Consider the following 14,401-nt stretch of genomic DNA (forward strand, 5'->3'; position numbering starts at 1 on the left):
TTCTCTAATCTTCATTCACTGCTTCAATTTCCACTCCAACCAAATCCATCGAATGCTTTATTTTTCCTCCGAAAACAATTCTTCAGTTTACGCTTTGTGTAAACTCAATCTGAATTTGTTGGATTTTCCCAACTATCCCAAACTGGGTATACTTGAAAACGGTTTATGAACTCTAATTCAACATGAAGTTCACATTTTTAGTTTATTCATGTGCATCTTCAATTTAACTTAGATTTGTCCGTAGCTTCCATCTTTGTTCATCTATGAAGGCATAGTGATAGTCTCACTCAAGCTTTCAGTATTCATTTTAGGGATGATACATAGAGTTGATTCTGTTGATCACTGTCTGATCAAACCCTAGTGGCATAGGTTTTAGTTTCTTGTTTATTTTGATTGTGAGCACTATTGTTTTGCCATTGATGTCATTTATGTGAACTTTCATATTTTTTAGGCGTACGAATTAGTATTTTGCTGTGTAAGTTTTTGTAGACATGCATAAAACATAGGCATTGATGTCATTTTTGTGTGGGCTTCCTGTCCTTGAGTGTGTTTATTGTCTGGCCTGTGCTCGTTGGGCATGGAAAAAATGTCTGTACAGTGCAGGCTATGAGAGTGAAAATTGGGGGCTGGCTACTGCACAAGAATTTGAGCCTGTTCCTCGGATCTGTCGGCTAATCTTAGCCGTCTACGAAGATGATGTTCGTAACCCTCAATGGGCTCCCGAAGGAGGTTATGGCATTAATCCTGATTGGGTTATCTTGCGGAAGGACTACGGCGATAACCAAGGCCGTGTTACACCATACATGATATACCTTGATCATGATCATGCTGAAATCATACTAGCTGTCAGTGGACTCAATTTAGCAAAGGAAAGTGATTATGTTGTTTTGCTTGATAATAAGCTCGGACAAGCTGAATTTCATGGTGGTTATGTTCATAATGGGTTATTGAAGGCAGCTGGATGGGTTTTTGATGCAGAATATGAGGTTCTTAGGAAGCTAGTGGCAGAAAATCCAACTTATATGTTAATATTTACAGGGCATTCTCTAGGGGCTGGGGTGGTGGCATTGTTGACAATGCTAGCAGTTCATAATCGAGACAAATTGGGTATACCGAGAAATAAGATCAGATGCTTTGCAATAGCTTCTCCTCGGTGTATGTCTCTCAACTTGGCTGTAAGATATGCAGATGTGATCAATTCTGTTGTACTCCAGGTTGTACAGTCTCCTTTTGATATGAACTTAGTACAACAACTTGACTGATTTACTTCTTGTAGTCTTGTTTAAAAGTACAAAATTGTTTGTTAATCTTTATCAAGATATCATATGCATGAAATCTGCCGTTTCATTTAGGTTGTGAGTGAAGCCTCTGAATTCTTTTTTGTACACATTATTAAAGGGAGGATCTACTGAAAAAACAAGATGATTTGACAACTCTTAAGTGTGTTAAGTGTGGTGGAAGTAAACATGCTTCTCTTAGTGATGTAATAACATAAGGGTCTACTTGGATTTCTTTCTGGTGTTAAGTGTTGATGGATTTTATAATACATCTATATTTGCATGTCTAACAATTAGTAAATGATTTTCCTGAATTCGTGTTGCGAATTTATTTCATGTTTGGAAGATATATTTGTATAACTATATCCTAGATAATTGATGAGCTTGTATTCCTTGTTAGGATGAACATACTCTGTCAATGTGATATGCTGATTTAGAATGATTAAAGCAGTAACGATTTGCACTGTTGAAATTTAAGAATGAATACTCATACAATTTGTTAAGCAGAATTTGTTTGAGAAAAAGAAAAAAGAAAATTGATGTGCATCCAGAAAAAATATAGTGATTGATGAAAGAATGCTTTGAGAAATTTCAACAATTAGATGAATGTGTGCTCCACAGAATTAATATAATAATTGTTTTTGCGACAGGGATATTTATTCCATTATTATTCTTATTTATCAATTTATCAGTTCTGTGCACTAATTTTCTATGCTTTACTTTGACAAACCAGGATGATTTTTTACCTCGTACAACTGCTGCTTTGGAAGATGTCTTCAAATCACTTTTATGGTAAAAAAATCTTCATATTTTCCTCCTTCCCCTTCCTCCTTACATTGTGTTAGGATAGAGAATTCCACAAGTTCAAGGAAATTAAAATACATTCTTCATTTGTTTAATTTTAATTTTATTTGATTAGAGTATTTTAATTATCACCAAATACAAAATTTTATTCAAATGTTCTTTTATCAATGTTGGTCACAAATGTGACATTGGTCAAAGTTATCTTTTTGTTCTTGTTGGTTGAAGTTATTTGTTGACCATCTTTTTGATTGCTATTGATTGAAAATGGTACTACTTAAGCATAATGCAAAAGTTTCCTCAATCAACATAAGAAAAAATTCTGACCGATTTTGGGCAATAAATAACACTAGTGTCATTGATTAGAAAACAACTCTTGTTGACATCCATTAACTAATAATACCAAAAAATTCAACTAAACAAAACTAGTTGACATCAATTGAAAAACAGTCTCGCCAACATTGGCCGAGAAAATGCTGACCAATGTTGACTGAGAACTAAATTTGTCTTGTGTCATTGGAAAAGTAATCCTAACAATGTCAACAAAAAGTACCCCATCAATTGAAAAACTTTAACTTAGATTGGCAAGAAGATAATCTTCCTGGTTAATGTCAACTATGAGATGTTGATAAACAACTATGACATCCACAGAAAATAACACCAATTAATGTGATGAGAAAATGAATGGAGGGACCATTTTGGTATTTAGTTTGGGATGAATATTGACGTCCCATTCAAGAAAGATAAGAAGGGGAGTGATAAGTCTTAGGGTTGATTTCTGCAAATTTGATTGCTGCAAATTACTTTTATAAGATCAATACTTGGGTTTTTATTAATCATAACTCCATAAAGTTCTCAAAAAGAAACTTAATTTTCTTTCAAAATTGATACATCTCCCATTGCATTACAACACGTTTTTATAGGCTAAATTATGTGTCACTCTTGACAATAATAATAAGGTCTGCTAAATTCCACCTTAATTTCCACTAAGTAGTCTTTATTGTTCATTAGCAATTAACTCCAACTAGTGTTGTCTTTAATTCCACTATATGTGTCATTATTTCCTACCATGAGAAAATGATGGTTTACCTTCTCTTGTGGTTTTTAGTCTTCCATTGTGACAATTAAGCCTAATTAAAAAACATAATAAAAATTACAAAGAATACTCAATTATATTGACCTCCTCTAGATCGCATCATAACATTAGTGAAAAAAATTGTTTGACACTTGTCAAAACGCACTGCCAATGTGGACCAAGAAAATACTAGTTAACATCATCTAAGAAATAACATTAGCTTACATTGGTGAAAAAATAACTTTGGCAATGTCATCTGAAAAATGATCCCGATCAATATCTGTCTTAAGGAAACCGACTAGACATCTGCCATAAAATCGAGGTGGAGTTGAGTATGCATTGAGTGAGTGAACAACATTCTAGTTGAGGACAAGCTGACTATGCCCCAACCTCAAATGGGGCCGAGTTTGTTAGAATTATAGGACTGAGATCAAGAGGGGTATGTGGATTGAACTATCACCAATTTTTGAAGAGAAAGATCAAATGCTTTATCAAATTTATTGAACAAGAAAGCAGCAGACAATAATTAATGTATAAAGATGATTGATTGCAAAAGAACAAGAAAATTTACAATTATCAAGTATAGAAGATAGAGAGAGAAAAGAAAAACAAGATTTATACTTATTCACACGATAATCATAGCTACATCCAATTGTTCAGCCACTCCAGCCAAACTTATCCTCTAAACTTTCTAGTTTTGCGAGCACTCTAAAAACAAGAAAGAAACCCCAAGAACTATTGTCTTGAACTCTACAAGACTTTATAGTTCATCCTCTTGTGACACCCTATCACAAGAACAACATGGAAACCCTATCCAAGTTCGCACCCTTACCAGAAAAACAATTCAATATCACCTAAAAAAGTTTAAGCACAGAAGAAAAACTACAAAGTCAGGTGATTACTTAAATGTTCTTCTTTGCCAAGGTCTTTATCACCAAATTCAAGCAAGATGTCTCCAAGAAGAATTGTATTACTCAAGTCTCAGTCTGTCTCAGTAGACAAAGTGTTTTCAGAAAGAATGCAACTGATTTCGTGTAATTTGATTTTCAAATGAGGGAGATATAAAGATTTCAGAACCTGATAGTTTTAATTGATTAAAACACAGCTTAGAAGCCTATCAGGCTTTTAATATGTTAAAATAGGATAAGTTTTTCAAATTTTCATGCATATGCATTGGATTAGTACAATGAAGCTCTTGCTGTTAAAACGGGTTACAGTGGTTGTTATCCTTTATTGGCAGTTGGCCCTGTTTGTTGTGTATAATGTGCTTAAAGGATACCTGCACATTGGAGGAGAAGAAGCTCAGAGATCCAAGGCGTCTATATGCACCTGGTCGGCTCTATCACATTGTGGAGCGAAAACCATTTAGGTAAAGTATGATACTCTCAAATTTTACTTTTTTATTTATCTCATAGCTGTGGCATCTTATTGAGCTCCCTCTAATTAAAGGAAGACTTCTCACTGGCCTTACTATAGTCGCTATGCAATCATGCATTTAATAAAAATGTATCCAATACTCTTCATTTTGAACATTATCCAACACAGTAGTGAGTGAACTAATTTTGGAGGACTATAGTGATTGTAGTCAAGGTAATTGGTTTTATCCTTTAAATTCTATCGATGCATATTGTAATTGGAAAAAAGAAAAACTGAATAACATTCTTCTGTATTATTCTTTAAGAAAGATACAAGAGTTTATATATAGTAAAATAAAAACTAAACAGACTATATCTGCATAATTGAATGCCTTATTATTACCTAATAGGTAATAAGGCATTCAGTTAACAGTCCATATGCATGGGGTTTTCCCTGAAAGATTTTACACAGCTGCAAGCAAATTTACCTTATTTTTATTTTGTTCACCTATTAACCATGTGACTTTTGTGCAAATTGTTCACCCTAAACCCTAAATGCATGTATTCCCTCTGATTTAGTTGAGAAGCAGGCCTTTATGCATTAAACCTTTTCTCATCCTACTTTCCCTTTGATTTTTTCTCATTCCTAGAGAGTTGAACATAAAAATCTTGCAACTTTGTGTAAGGTTGTGCATGTGTGTAAGACAAAGAAAGTTGCACTTTATAATTTTCAACGGTAGATAAATTTTCAATAGAATATTGTAAATGTCCTGTCAGTACTCAAGATTCAACAGTTTTTCTGTGTGCACATGTGAGTGTGCCCGCTTATGCTATTATCTAATGTTTCTGGAATAGGATTTATTGAGTTTGACATTTGAGTCTTCCGAAGTATGACCCATGGTTTCATATCTGCATTTACGTTTGAAAGGTTCTTTTAATCTACTTTTATGTATGCTTAAAGGATAAAGTGATCAAATTAGAAGAGCAGAATGTTATCTATATGCAGTAATAATTAGGATTATAGTCTCTTCTGGTTGCAGGTTGGGAAGATTTCCACCTGTTGTTAGGACAGCAGTACCTGTTGATGGGAGGTTTGAGCATTTAGTTCTTTCTTGCAATGCAACTTCTGACCATGCCATCATTTGGATAGAGAGAGAATCCCGACGGGCACTCAGTGTAAGCAATAAGATTTATTCAATAATAACAGAGTTGTCTACCAAAACAGTATATATAAAGTAACTACTTCTCTGCAATTTGTGCTTTAATGATATTCCAAAACCTGGCTTATATTCAATGATTCATTATAGCAGTGCAACTTTTTCTTAAAAGGTGATTCCAGTCCTACTTGTACTGCTTAAGCACTCATGATATTGGGTGAGTTTGTTTGTGATTTTTTATTTAAAAAGTTTTTTTTAATAAAATAAGCAGATTTCTGCTTCTTTTTTTTGTGTTTGTCTAATCTAATTTTTTAAACAGTAGTTTTTTTTTTTTTGGAGAAGCAAATATTTTCTTCTTAAATTAGTGATTTTTTAAAAAATTCATATTTTGAAAAACTTATTTTATATTTAACCGAACTGGCCCATTTTTAATTTCTGCTCCTACCGTTACTTTTAAAGATAAAATATTATCCCAGGTCTTTCTTACATATACTCTCTTAATTTTTGTGTGCAATAATCTTCACTTTCTTCTTTCCTATACTTTCCCTTTTCACCAGAGTTTAAATTCCATAGTTTTTTATTTGTTAACTTTTCCCATAACCCCACATGATGTATCATGATGTCCACCACCTCTAAAGACTTGTGAAAGTACCAATATTCTGCATATCAAACTTAATTGCTCACTCTTGGACAGTTGGACTAACTTATTTACCCAATCCAGTTATAGATATATTTTCTTTAATCAAAGGATTGAATGTTATTGCATCACCTTACAGGCTGCAATCCAAACCAAGTTAGCACAATAACATGTAACAATCATGTGCAGTATTCTTAGTACAATTAAAAAAAATACAAAAATGGGAAATCAAACCAAAACCCACTAAGAAAATATCTAATGTGGGAGACCAAATCTACGAAAAAAAGGGACAATAGGAGGTACTCCATCCCACCCAGTAAAAGCTAAAGTTCTAAGACCATAAACAACTAAACCATCCCCACACCTATTTCCGTCCCTATAAGTGTGTGAAAATCTAAACTGTATACCATTTAATAGAATTCAAAACATTATTCCATCTATTCCATAATTTCCTAGAAACTAAACTATCAACAAAGCTTTCACAGTGAGCAAGGAATCCATCTCCAACCGCAGTGCTCTCCAACCTTTTTGAATAGTGATATCAATAGCCTGAATAACATCCGGGAGTTCAGCTTCAAAAACTGAATTTTCTTGTATAAATTTTTCCCAAAACCCATGATCTCTCTGCTCTTGAAGCCTAAAATCCCACCACCGGACACACACACACCCCTCTAGAGCATGAAAAGAAACCATTCAGCCTGGAATTGATCAGCACAGATAATTTAGCAAAATTTAAAAGTAAAAGAATCCAATTACAAAAAAATGTCATGGTAACCATAGGCTTTTAGAACAACTATTTAGATGTTCCAATCAATGGTGTCAAAAGCTTTTCCAATATTAATCTTGAGAGCAATGTTTCCAGAAGAGCACTTCCTGTCTATAAATTTATGGACTCTGAAACTGTGCCTATGCAGTCAGTGATACTCTTCCTGGAACGGACCTCTTTGTTAGGGAGAGATGAGGTTCCCTACAACCAAAGCTAATCTATCAGAAAGAATTTAGAAAAAAATCTTATATTTGAAATTAGCCAAACCTATTGGTCTTAAAATTCCAATTACATTTGCACCGGGTTCTTTAGGAATTAGGATAATGTGGTTGGAATTATAATTAGTAAGAATTCATCAGTTCCTGAGAAACTTGTTAGGATAAGCAGACATGTAACCTCTTCTTCCTGAGCATTGGCCTGAATGTAGTATTAAAGAAGAAGAGCGGTAGATAATATTGATATATGTATGAATGTTGATGTTGAGCATCATGCATATTTCAATATTATTGTCGCCCTTGCTTTGATATTACATTCAGGCGCCAAAGCAGTGACACTCTATCTTATTGGTCGTTGTACTCAAGCCATGTATATCAACGCATAATTTGTCACGAGTGATCCATGTATTCAGCAAGCCTTACATCAATTTTTTAGGGCCTAGCACAACCCTCCTACTTTACCTGAGCTTGGTATGAATTGTGGGATGAGGTTAAAAGTCCTAATTTAATCTATAACTTTTTATTCCTTTTAATAAACCCTATTGCTTAATTTGACTTTGATTTCCAATTTAAATTTTTAATCTTGATAAACTATATTAAATTGAAGATATCTTTCTTTTTTTAGATAAATTGAATTTTATTATTATTATTTTCTTATTCTAGCTAATTTTATTTTGATTTTAAACATTATATATATATATATATATATAATATTAAAAAAGATTAATTGTCTTATTGGAATACTTTATTTCTATGATTTATTCCTCTCTTTTAATAATTTTATCTATTTAATTTATCCTGTCTAATAAAATTGAATATTCAATATTACCAATGTAAACACTTAATCCCATCTCTTTAATTTGGTTTTATTTATAAATTTTGCATTAATCAAATAGTTTCCATACACTTCAAGAACACGGCTAGTTATATTTGTAATTGTTTACTTTCACTAGTAGAGATATTATGATACTGTCAAGCACTTGGTCACATTTTCTACTTATGTTCTTATGATACCATTGACGAATAGCCATTGATTAAGAAAATTTAGAAAACCACATGGTAAATGTTTCAGTGCAGTCATTCCTGAAGTATCTATCACATCTCGATCTTTCCCCAACCTTAGTAGACATTAGTAAGCATTTTCCCTCTTGTTAGTGTGTTAAGTGTGTTTCTACAGATACTGGTGGTGACTGTCTTCTGTAGATTTTTGTAAGTTGAACTCTTTGTACACTAACTGGGTTTTTGGAATGTAATTGTTTTTATTTTTCAGCTTTCTGAAGGAACTTAAGAAAAAATATTCTATTATTTGATATATGGTATTTTCTGTGATCAGTTAATGCGAGACAGAGACGATCATATGGAGATTCCAGCAAAACAGAGGATGGAGAGGCATGAATCCATAGCTCGAGAACACAGTGAAGAGTACCATGCAGCCCTTCAGAGAGCAGTTGCTTTGGATATTCCACAAGCATACTCTCCTTCATCCTATGGAACATTTCATGAAATTGATGTTGGAGAGGATTCTGGAAGATCAAGTGAAGGTTCCTCCTTCTTTCATAAGAAAAGAACACAAAGTTGGAATGAATTTGTTGGACGTTTGTTTGATGTGGATGATTCAGGTCATATGGTGTTCAAAAAGACACCTCCATGAAATATTTCTCCCTATCTAAGCTTAATAAAGCACTATTTGTTTCTTCTTTGCTTCATTTTGGACTATTTCTTCCTCAATCTCAATAATAGCAGTTTATACTCTTTTTTTTTTAAGTTTTGGATTAGTCAATTTGAAATACAAAACCTTCATTATAAATTAATCTTTTTGAACACCTTTTCTAAATTTTGGATTAACAGGTACGAAGGTTCCACCTTTCCATTTTACTTTTCCTTAACAAAAGAGGATGTAAGATTATTCAATAATGGTATCTGAAAAACATTTTCAACAAGTCTTTCTAAGAAAGAAAATTAATAAGAAAATAATAAATAAATTTTTCATCAGCCAGTTTAGAAATAAAAAGTAAAAATTTGGAGAATTTATTAGATATTTAAAAAAAAATTATCTAAATAAACTATAACTTTATTCCAAAAATGAATAGAGTGAATCAACACAATTATCATGGCACACTCTAACTAAATATAATAAAAACTATGAGTGACACTCCTTAACTAAGATGGATGATTTTGTTGTTTTTTATGGTTTTTAATAAATATTAATCAATAACAAAGCATGGATTTAGATAAATAGTTTAATTAAATACTCATTAAACAAGTGTTTAATTAAGTTGTTTACCTAAATCCACCTTAGAGACCAATAAGTATAAATTGATTTGATAGTTGATATAGGTATAAATGGTGACAAATAGTAAGTGACCAACTATTTAATGATAACTCTACAAATTTACTTTTATTTTGATACATAATGATGCCCACTCCAGATCACTGAACAGTATAGTTAGCTAAGATGTTCAGATATGATACGTGTATCGGATATGATACGTATCTAATACGTCGATATGTTTATTTTTAAAATAATAAAATACGATACATAATAGATACGTGATATATGAATATTGAAAATGTGTACAATAATTTTTACAAACATAATAAATATATGATTGTTAATGATTCTTGTGTGTGAAAAAAAAATTTCTTTTACTGATTTTTTTTTTAAACAACTTAAAATGTTTCATACTTTTTCTGAAATTTATGATACTTAAATTATTGTTATAAAAGATATAGTCAAGTATGTGGAAACTTATGATTTTTTTTTATTTTGTAAAATATTAAATACTATTGTCGTGGTATGTCCAATAATCTCGTATCAATTGAAAGTTAATTAAAAAAATAATTTAAATATATCTTCTTTCTTTTATCTTTGTTTTGTCCTTTAACGATAAAATCGAGCTTTAATCGACTCTGATGTTATATCAATAAACTTGAAATCTGAATAACTATTATATTCACCATTTAGTTAATATTTTAATTTCAAATTTTTTTATCACATTTCCTTTAATGAAGCTAGATGTTTATGAAGCATTCCATCTACATACTTCACATTTGTGCAAATGTTTGTTAACGTGTATATTCAAACGCAAATATATTAATATTTTAAGCACATACAACACAAGTTTTATATAATCAAAAATATTTAAAAAATATGTAAGTTGTTTTCCCAAACAATCCTTAAACATTGATTTACTATTACTAAATTTTTTATTCTCATCAAACCCAGTAACTAAAGATTTTCGTTAACCATTTTTAATAAGAAAATGACAACATCTTATAATATTCTCTATTAATGGTGTATGCATAACATTAAATCTTCATCAAAAGTTTTGTGTACTTTTTTCCCACCACAAAGATTTCCCACTTTGTTGTTTAATCCACGAGGGGCTGCTGGAAGCATTAAATTGGAACCAAAAGTGACAAATACAAATAGCAAGAAAGCACGTTAGTGCTAAGTGCAAATCAAAAAGCACCTTTTTGGATATGAATGATGAAATGCAATCATATTAAATCCACTGAAATCTAGTGCAAAGATTCTCTATATCTTAAAACTTGTTTGAATACCATGATGATTCAACAACCATTTTTCTTCCCAAGTCAATCCTTCCAAGTCCTAGAAATCACTTTCTTCCATTACTTGTTTTCTGGTTTTGGAAGTCATAGAATGTCTTCATGCATCAATCTTCATGGTTGGGATAATCTACAATTTTAAAGCAAAAGAAAGAAAGAAGAAAAAAATAACCACCTTCACATATTTCAGACAAACTATAATATATGATTCTTCAAAAAAGTGCATACACACCACATTCCTTATTATAATGTTACAATACACATGTTGGTGTCCATTTTTCCAATACACAAGTTTGAAACACATTAAAACATCAACAACAACAAAAAAGTCATCTCTTGAAACATGAACTATAATACTATAATACCATTCCTTAAAAAGATACAAAACTTCAGACTTTATGCATCATTTTTTATGGATCTTTAGTGGGATACAATACTAATAAAACACAAATGTAATTTTGTTGGAAGTCTCACATCGACTAGAGATAAGGCCAATTCATAATATATAAGTGAGATGCAAACCTCACCTTACAAGTCAGTTTTGTGGAGTTGAGTTAGGCTTAAAACTCACTTCTAACATGGTATCAAAGTCAGGTTAGAGTCTATCCTAGCAAAATCTCTTGAACATGGTGTTCCACCAACTATTAGGCCGCTAACGGACCACCCACTAATTTCGGTTTTGTGGGATTGAGTTAGGCAGAAAGCCCACTTCTAATAAATGTACCACTTTAAGACGATCTTATTTATGTGGTATTCAGCTTTTTCATGTTTACTCAATGTAAAACTTAGACTCGTACTTAAATTTCCAACAATTCTATGAGAGTTCGTCCTTTCATGTATATTCAGAATATGAGCATGGAATCAATGCACTAAACCTCATGCATATCTATTCTGATACATTAACTCCCTCTGTACACATTTCATAGACATTTTAAGACAATCTTTTTTTTCACATGTGAACAGAGTATTGTATTCATATCTGAATTTTGACAAATGCAGAGCCTCTAAAAGCGTGTGTATGGTTTGTACTTTGTTGATATATTTGGCTTTTTTCTTTTTCTTAAGCATCTAGATGAACATTTTGACTAAGTATTTAGTCAAATCTTTTCACAGAAGAAATAGAGTTCCATGCATAACGGAATATACAAACTAATTGTGGTTGAGATGCTTGCTTCACAGCCTGTCTTTTTGACTCTGAAGGCATATTATAAAAGTGGGAACTAAACAAATGAAAAAAAAAAAGTATCTTCATTCTTCAACATCTTCATCTTGCATCACTCTCTCTGCTACCCTTTTCTTGTTTTTTTCCTTCATCACTTTCTCTATCTCATACATATCCGAATTATACCAACTTTATCTCTGTTAACTGTTTGAAATAAGGATTTCCACAAGAGGGTGAGAAAAAGTGTATGCACTTTTAACGACAGAATTGTTATATCTTTATTCTACCTTCGTAGCCTTCTGTTTATAGCCTTTTCAACAGGTCAAGTTCATAGACACATTGTTAGCATATTATCATTCAGTTTTGGCCAATCATTAGCTTCCCACAACCACAGTACAAAAAAATTACACTGTTATCAATTTAGAATCTTATAATGACTATGACTTTTAAAGTACTTCCTGTAAAAATCAGTTCAGATTCTCTGCTGAGTTGAGTTTTTTTGTTCTATCCAGTATTAAATATACACCGATATTGGTTTATTATAACTCTTTTTAATATATTTTAAAAATCAAAATCAATGTATATATAATATTTTGAAGACATAACAGATAAACAGATAAACAGTAGAGAATTCAAATTTGGGCAGATATCAGATAAAATCACAATATTAAACTTTGGATGATGACGGTACACATACTTTTTTTGTCTCTTATATATCCTAATTCCTTTTGACTCTAAGAAGAACACCAAGAAGTTAGTTTTGCTTTATGCTCTATATCTTTGTTGGCACTTCTCCACTTGATGGATAAAAATAATGGACTTGTCTTATCTATACTCTGTCTTATACCTGTCTTCTGATTTAAAGGTTCTGACCAAACTTCTATATATTAAATTTCTGAGGACTTTGGTGGTGGCAGCATACCATAATGTCTAAGTCTGAATATGTTGTTGAGCTTCCTATTTTAGACATTTCTCAGCCATTACACCCTTCTTCTCTAACCTCTCTCTCTAAAGCCTGCAAAGATTGGGGATTTTTCCACATAATCAATCATGGGATCTCCAAAGATCTTTGCAGCCAGATCCATTATTTATCTAAATACCTCTTCAGCCTCCCTTCTGAGGCAAAACTTAAACTTGGTCCTTTCTCCTCTATAAAGTCCTACACCCCTCACTTCATTGCCTCTCCATTCTTTGAGAGCCTCAGAATCAATGGACCAAACTTCTATGTTTCTGCTAAGAGCTCTGAAGAAATCCTCTTTGACAAACACAACTCCAGATTCAGGTAATGTACAACAATCACATTGCTAATGTTTCATTCTTTTGTGTTTCAAATAAGGTCATGTTAGGCATCACTATGAACTTTGACATAGATATCTCAGCTATGCTGACTGACACTGCAAAACTTATCGATTTGTTTTGAAACAGTGAGACACTGCAAGAGTATTGCAGTAAGATGGCTGATTTGTCAGAGAAAATTCTGAAGCTTGTGTTGATGAGCTTGGAGGATGGGTTTGACACCCTCTTCTATGATTCTGAATTCAACAAGTGTCATGGTTACTTGAGGATAAACAACTACTCTGCTCCAGAAAGATTGGAGGAGGATCAAGTTGAGGGGCTTGGAATGCACACTGATATGAGTTGCATCACAATCTTGTACCAAGATGAAATAGGAGGGCTTCAGGTGAAGTCACATGAAGGAAAGTGGATAGACATAAACCCTTCTGAAGGGACCCTAGTGGTGAACATAGGAGACATGATGCAAGCATGGAGCAATGATAAACTAAGATCTTCTGAACATAGAGTTGTTTTGAAGCAACCTTTGAACAGGTTTTCATTGGCTTTCTTCTGGTGCTTTGAGGATGAGAAGGTTGTGATGGCACCAGATGAAGTTATTGGAGAAGGAAACAAAAGGGTGTATAATCCATTTGTGTGCTCAGAATACTTGAAATTCAGAGAGAACAATCAGAGAGGAAGATTTGAAAAGGTGGGGTATACAGTTAAGGATTTTGCAGGAATCAGGTCTCAACTGTGAAGTAAAAATTTGGATTTTCTTTGTTATTTCTCTGCTGTATCTTTAAAATACACTGATGGACACTTATTTTGATGTATTTTTAAAATATCAACATTAGTGTATTTTAGATACTCAGCAGAAAACAACACCAAAGAACCGGTATGAATCTGGACTCGTAAAAATGGTTATAAAAGTTGAAAATGAGTTCATCAGATAGAGCAATTTGTGCTTGCTGTGACTTGTTCCAATATTGATGGTGCTCTTGGTATATAAAATAAATAGACAGAAAAACTTTGCTGGTCTTCAAATAATTTTGTTGTGTTCTTGCTGTTCTTTGGCTGGTTGTACATAGCATTTATTGAGCAAACAATAATA

At 32.4% G+C, this 14,401-nt stretch overlaps 2 protein-coding genes across 2 annotated transcripts; both read left to right on the forward strand.

The window, feature by feature from the left end:
• On the forward strand, positions 1-8,989 carry LOC114166995 (uncharacterized). Its single transcript, XM_028051882.2, has 5 exons — positions 1-1,214; positions 2,011-2,069; positions 4,394-4,522; positions 5,549-5,684; positions 8,617-8,989. The coding sequence occupies exons 1-5, from the start codon at positions 513-515 to the stop codon at positions 8,932-8,934; spliced, it is 1,344 nt and encodes a 447-aa protein (XP_027907683.1). The 5' UTR covers positions 1-512; the 3' UTR covers positions 8,935-8,989.
• Positions 8,990-12,771: 3,782 nt separating this feature from the next.
• LOC114167244 (gibberellin 20-oxidase-like protein) lies at positions 12,772-14,401 on the forward strand. Its single transcript, XM_028052267.2, has 2 exons — positions 12,772-13,297; positions 13,441-14,401. The coding sequence occupies exons 1-2, from the start codon at positions 12,942-12,944 to the stop codon at positions 14,045-14,047; spliced, it is 963 nt and encodes a 320-aa protein (XP_027908068.2). The 5' UTR covers positions 12,772-12,941; the 3' UTR covers positions 14,048-14,401.

The sequence above is a fragment of the Vigna unguiculata genome, chromosome 10 (assembly GCF_037176805.1).
Source record: "Vigna unguiculata cultivar grain cowpea cultivar isolate G323 ecotype 2 chromosome 10, ASM3717680v1, whole genome shotgun sequence".
NCBI classification, from domain to species: Eukaryota; Viridiplantae; Streptophyta; class Magnoliopsida; order Fabales; family Fabaceae; genus Vigna; species Vigna unguiculata.

Coding starts and splice junctions, on each gene's coding strand:
- LOC114167244 (XM_028052267.2), top strand. CDS start 12,942: ATGTCTAAGTCTGAATATGTTGTTGAGCTTCCTATTTTAGACATTTCT. Junction 13,298..13,440: donor AAACACAACTCCAGATTCAG/GTAATGTACAAC, acceptor GTTTTGAAACAG/TGAGACACTGCAAGAGTATT.
- LOC114166995 (XM_028051882.2), top strand. CDS start 513: ATGTCATTTTTGTGTGGGCTTCCTGTCCTTGAGTGTGTTTATTGTCTG. Junction 4,523..5,548: donor GTGGAGCGAAAACCATTTAG/GTAAAGTATGAT, acceptor TTCTGGTTGCAG/GTTGGGAAGATTTCCACCTG. Junction 5,685..8,616: donor AATCCCGACGGGCACTCAGT/GTAAGCAATAAG, acceptor TTCTGTGATCAG/TTAATGCGAGACAGAGACGA.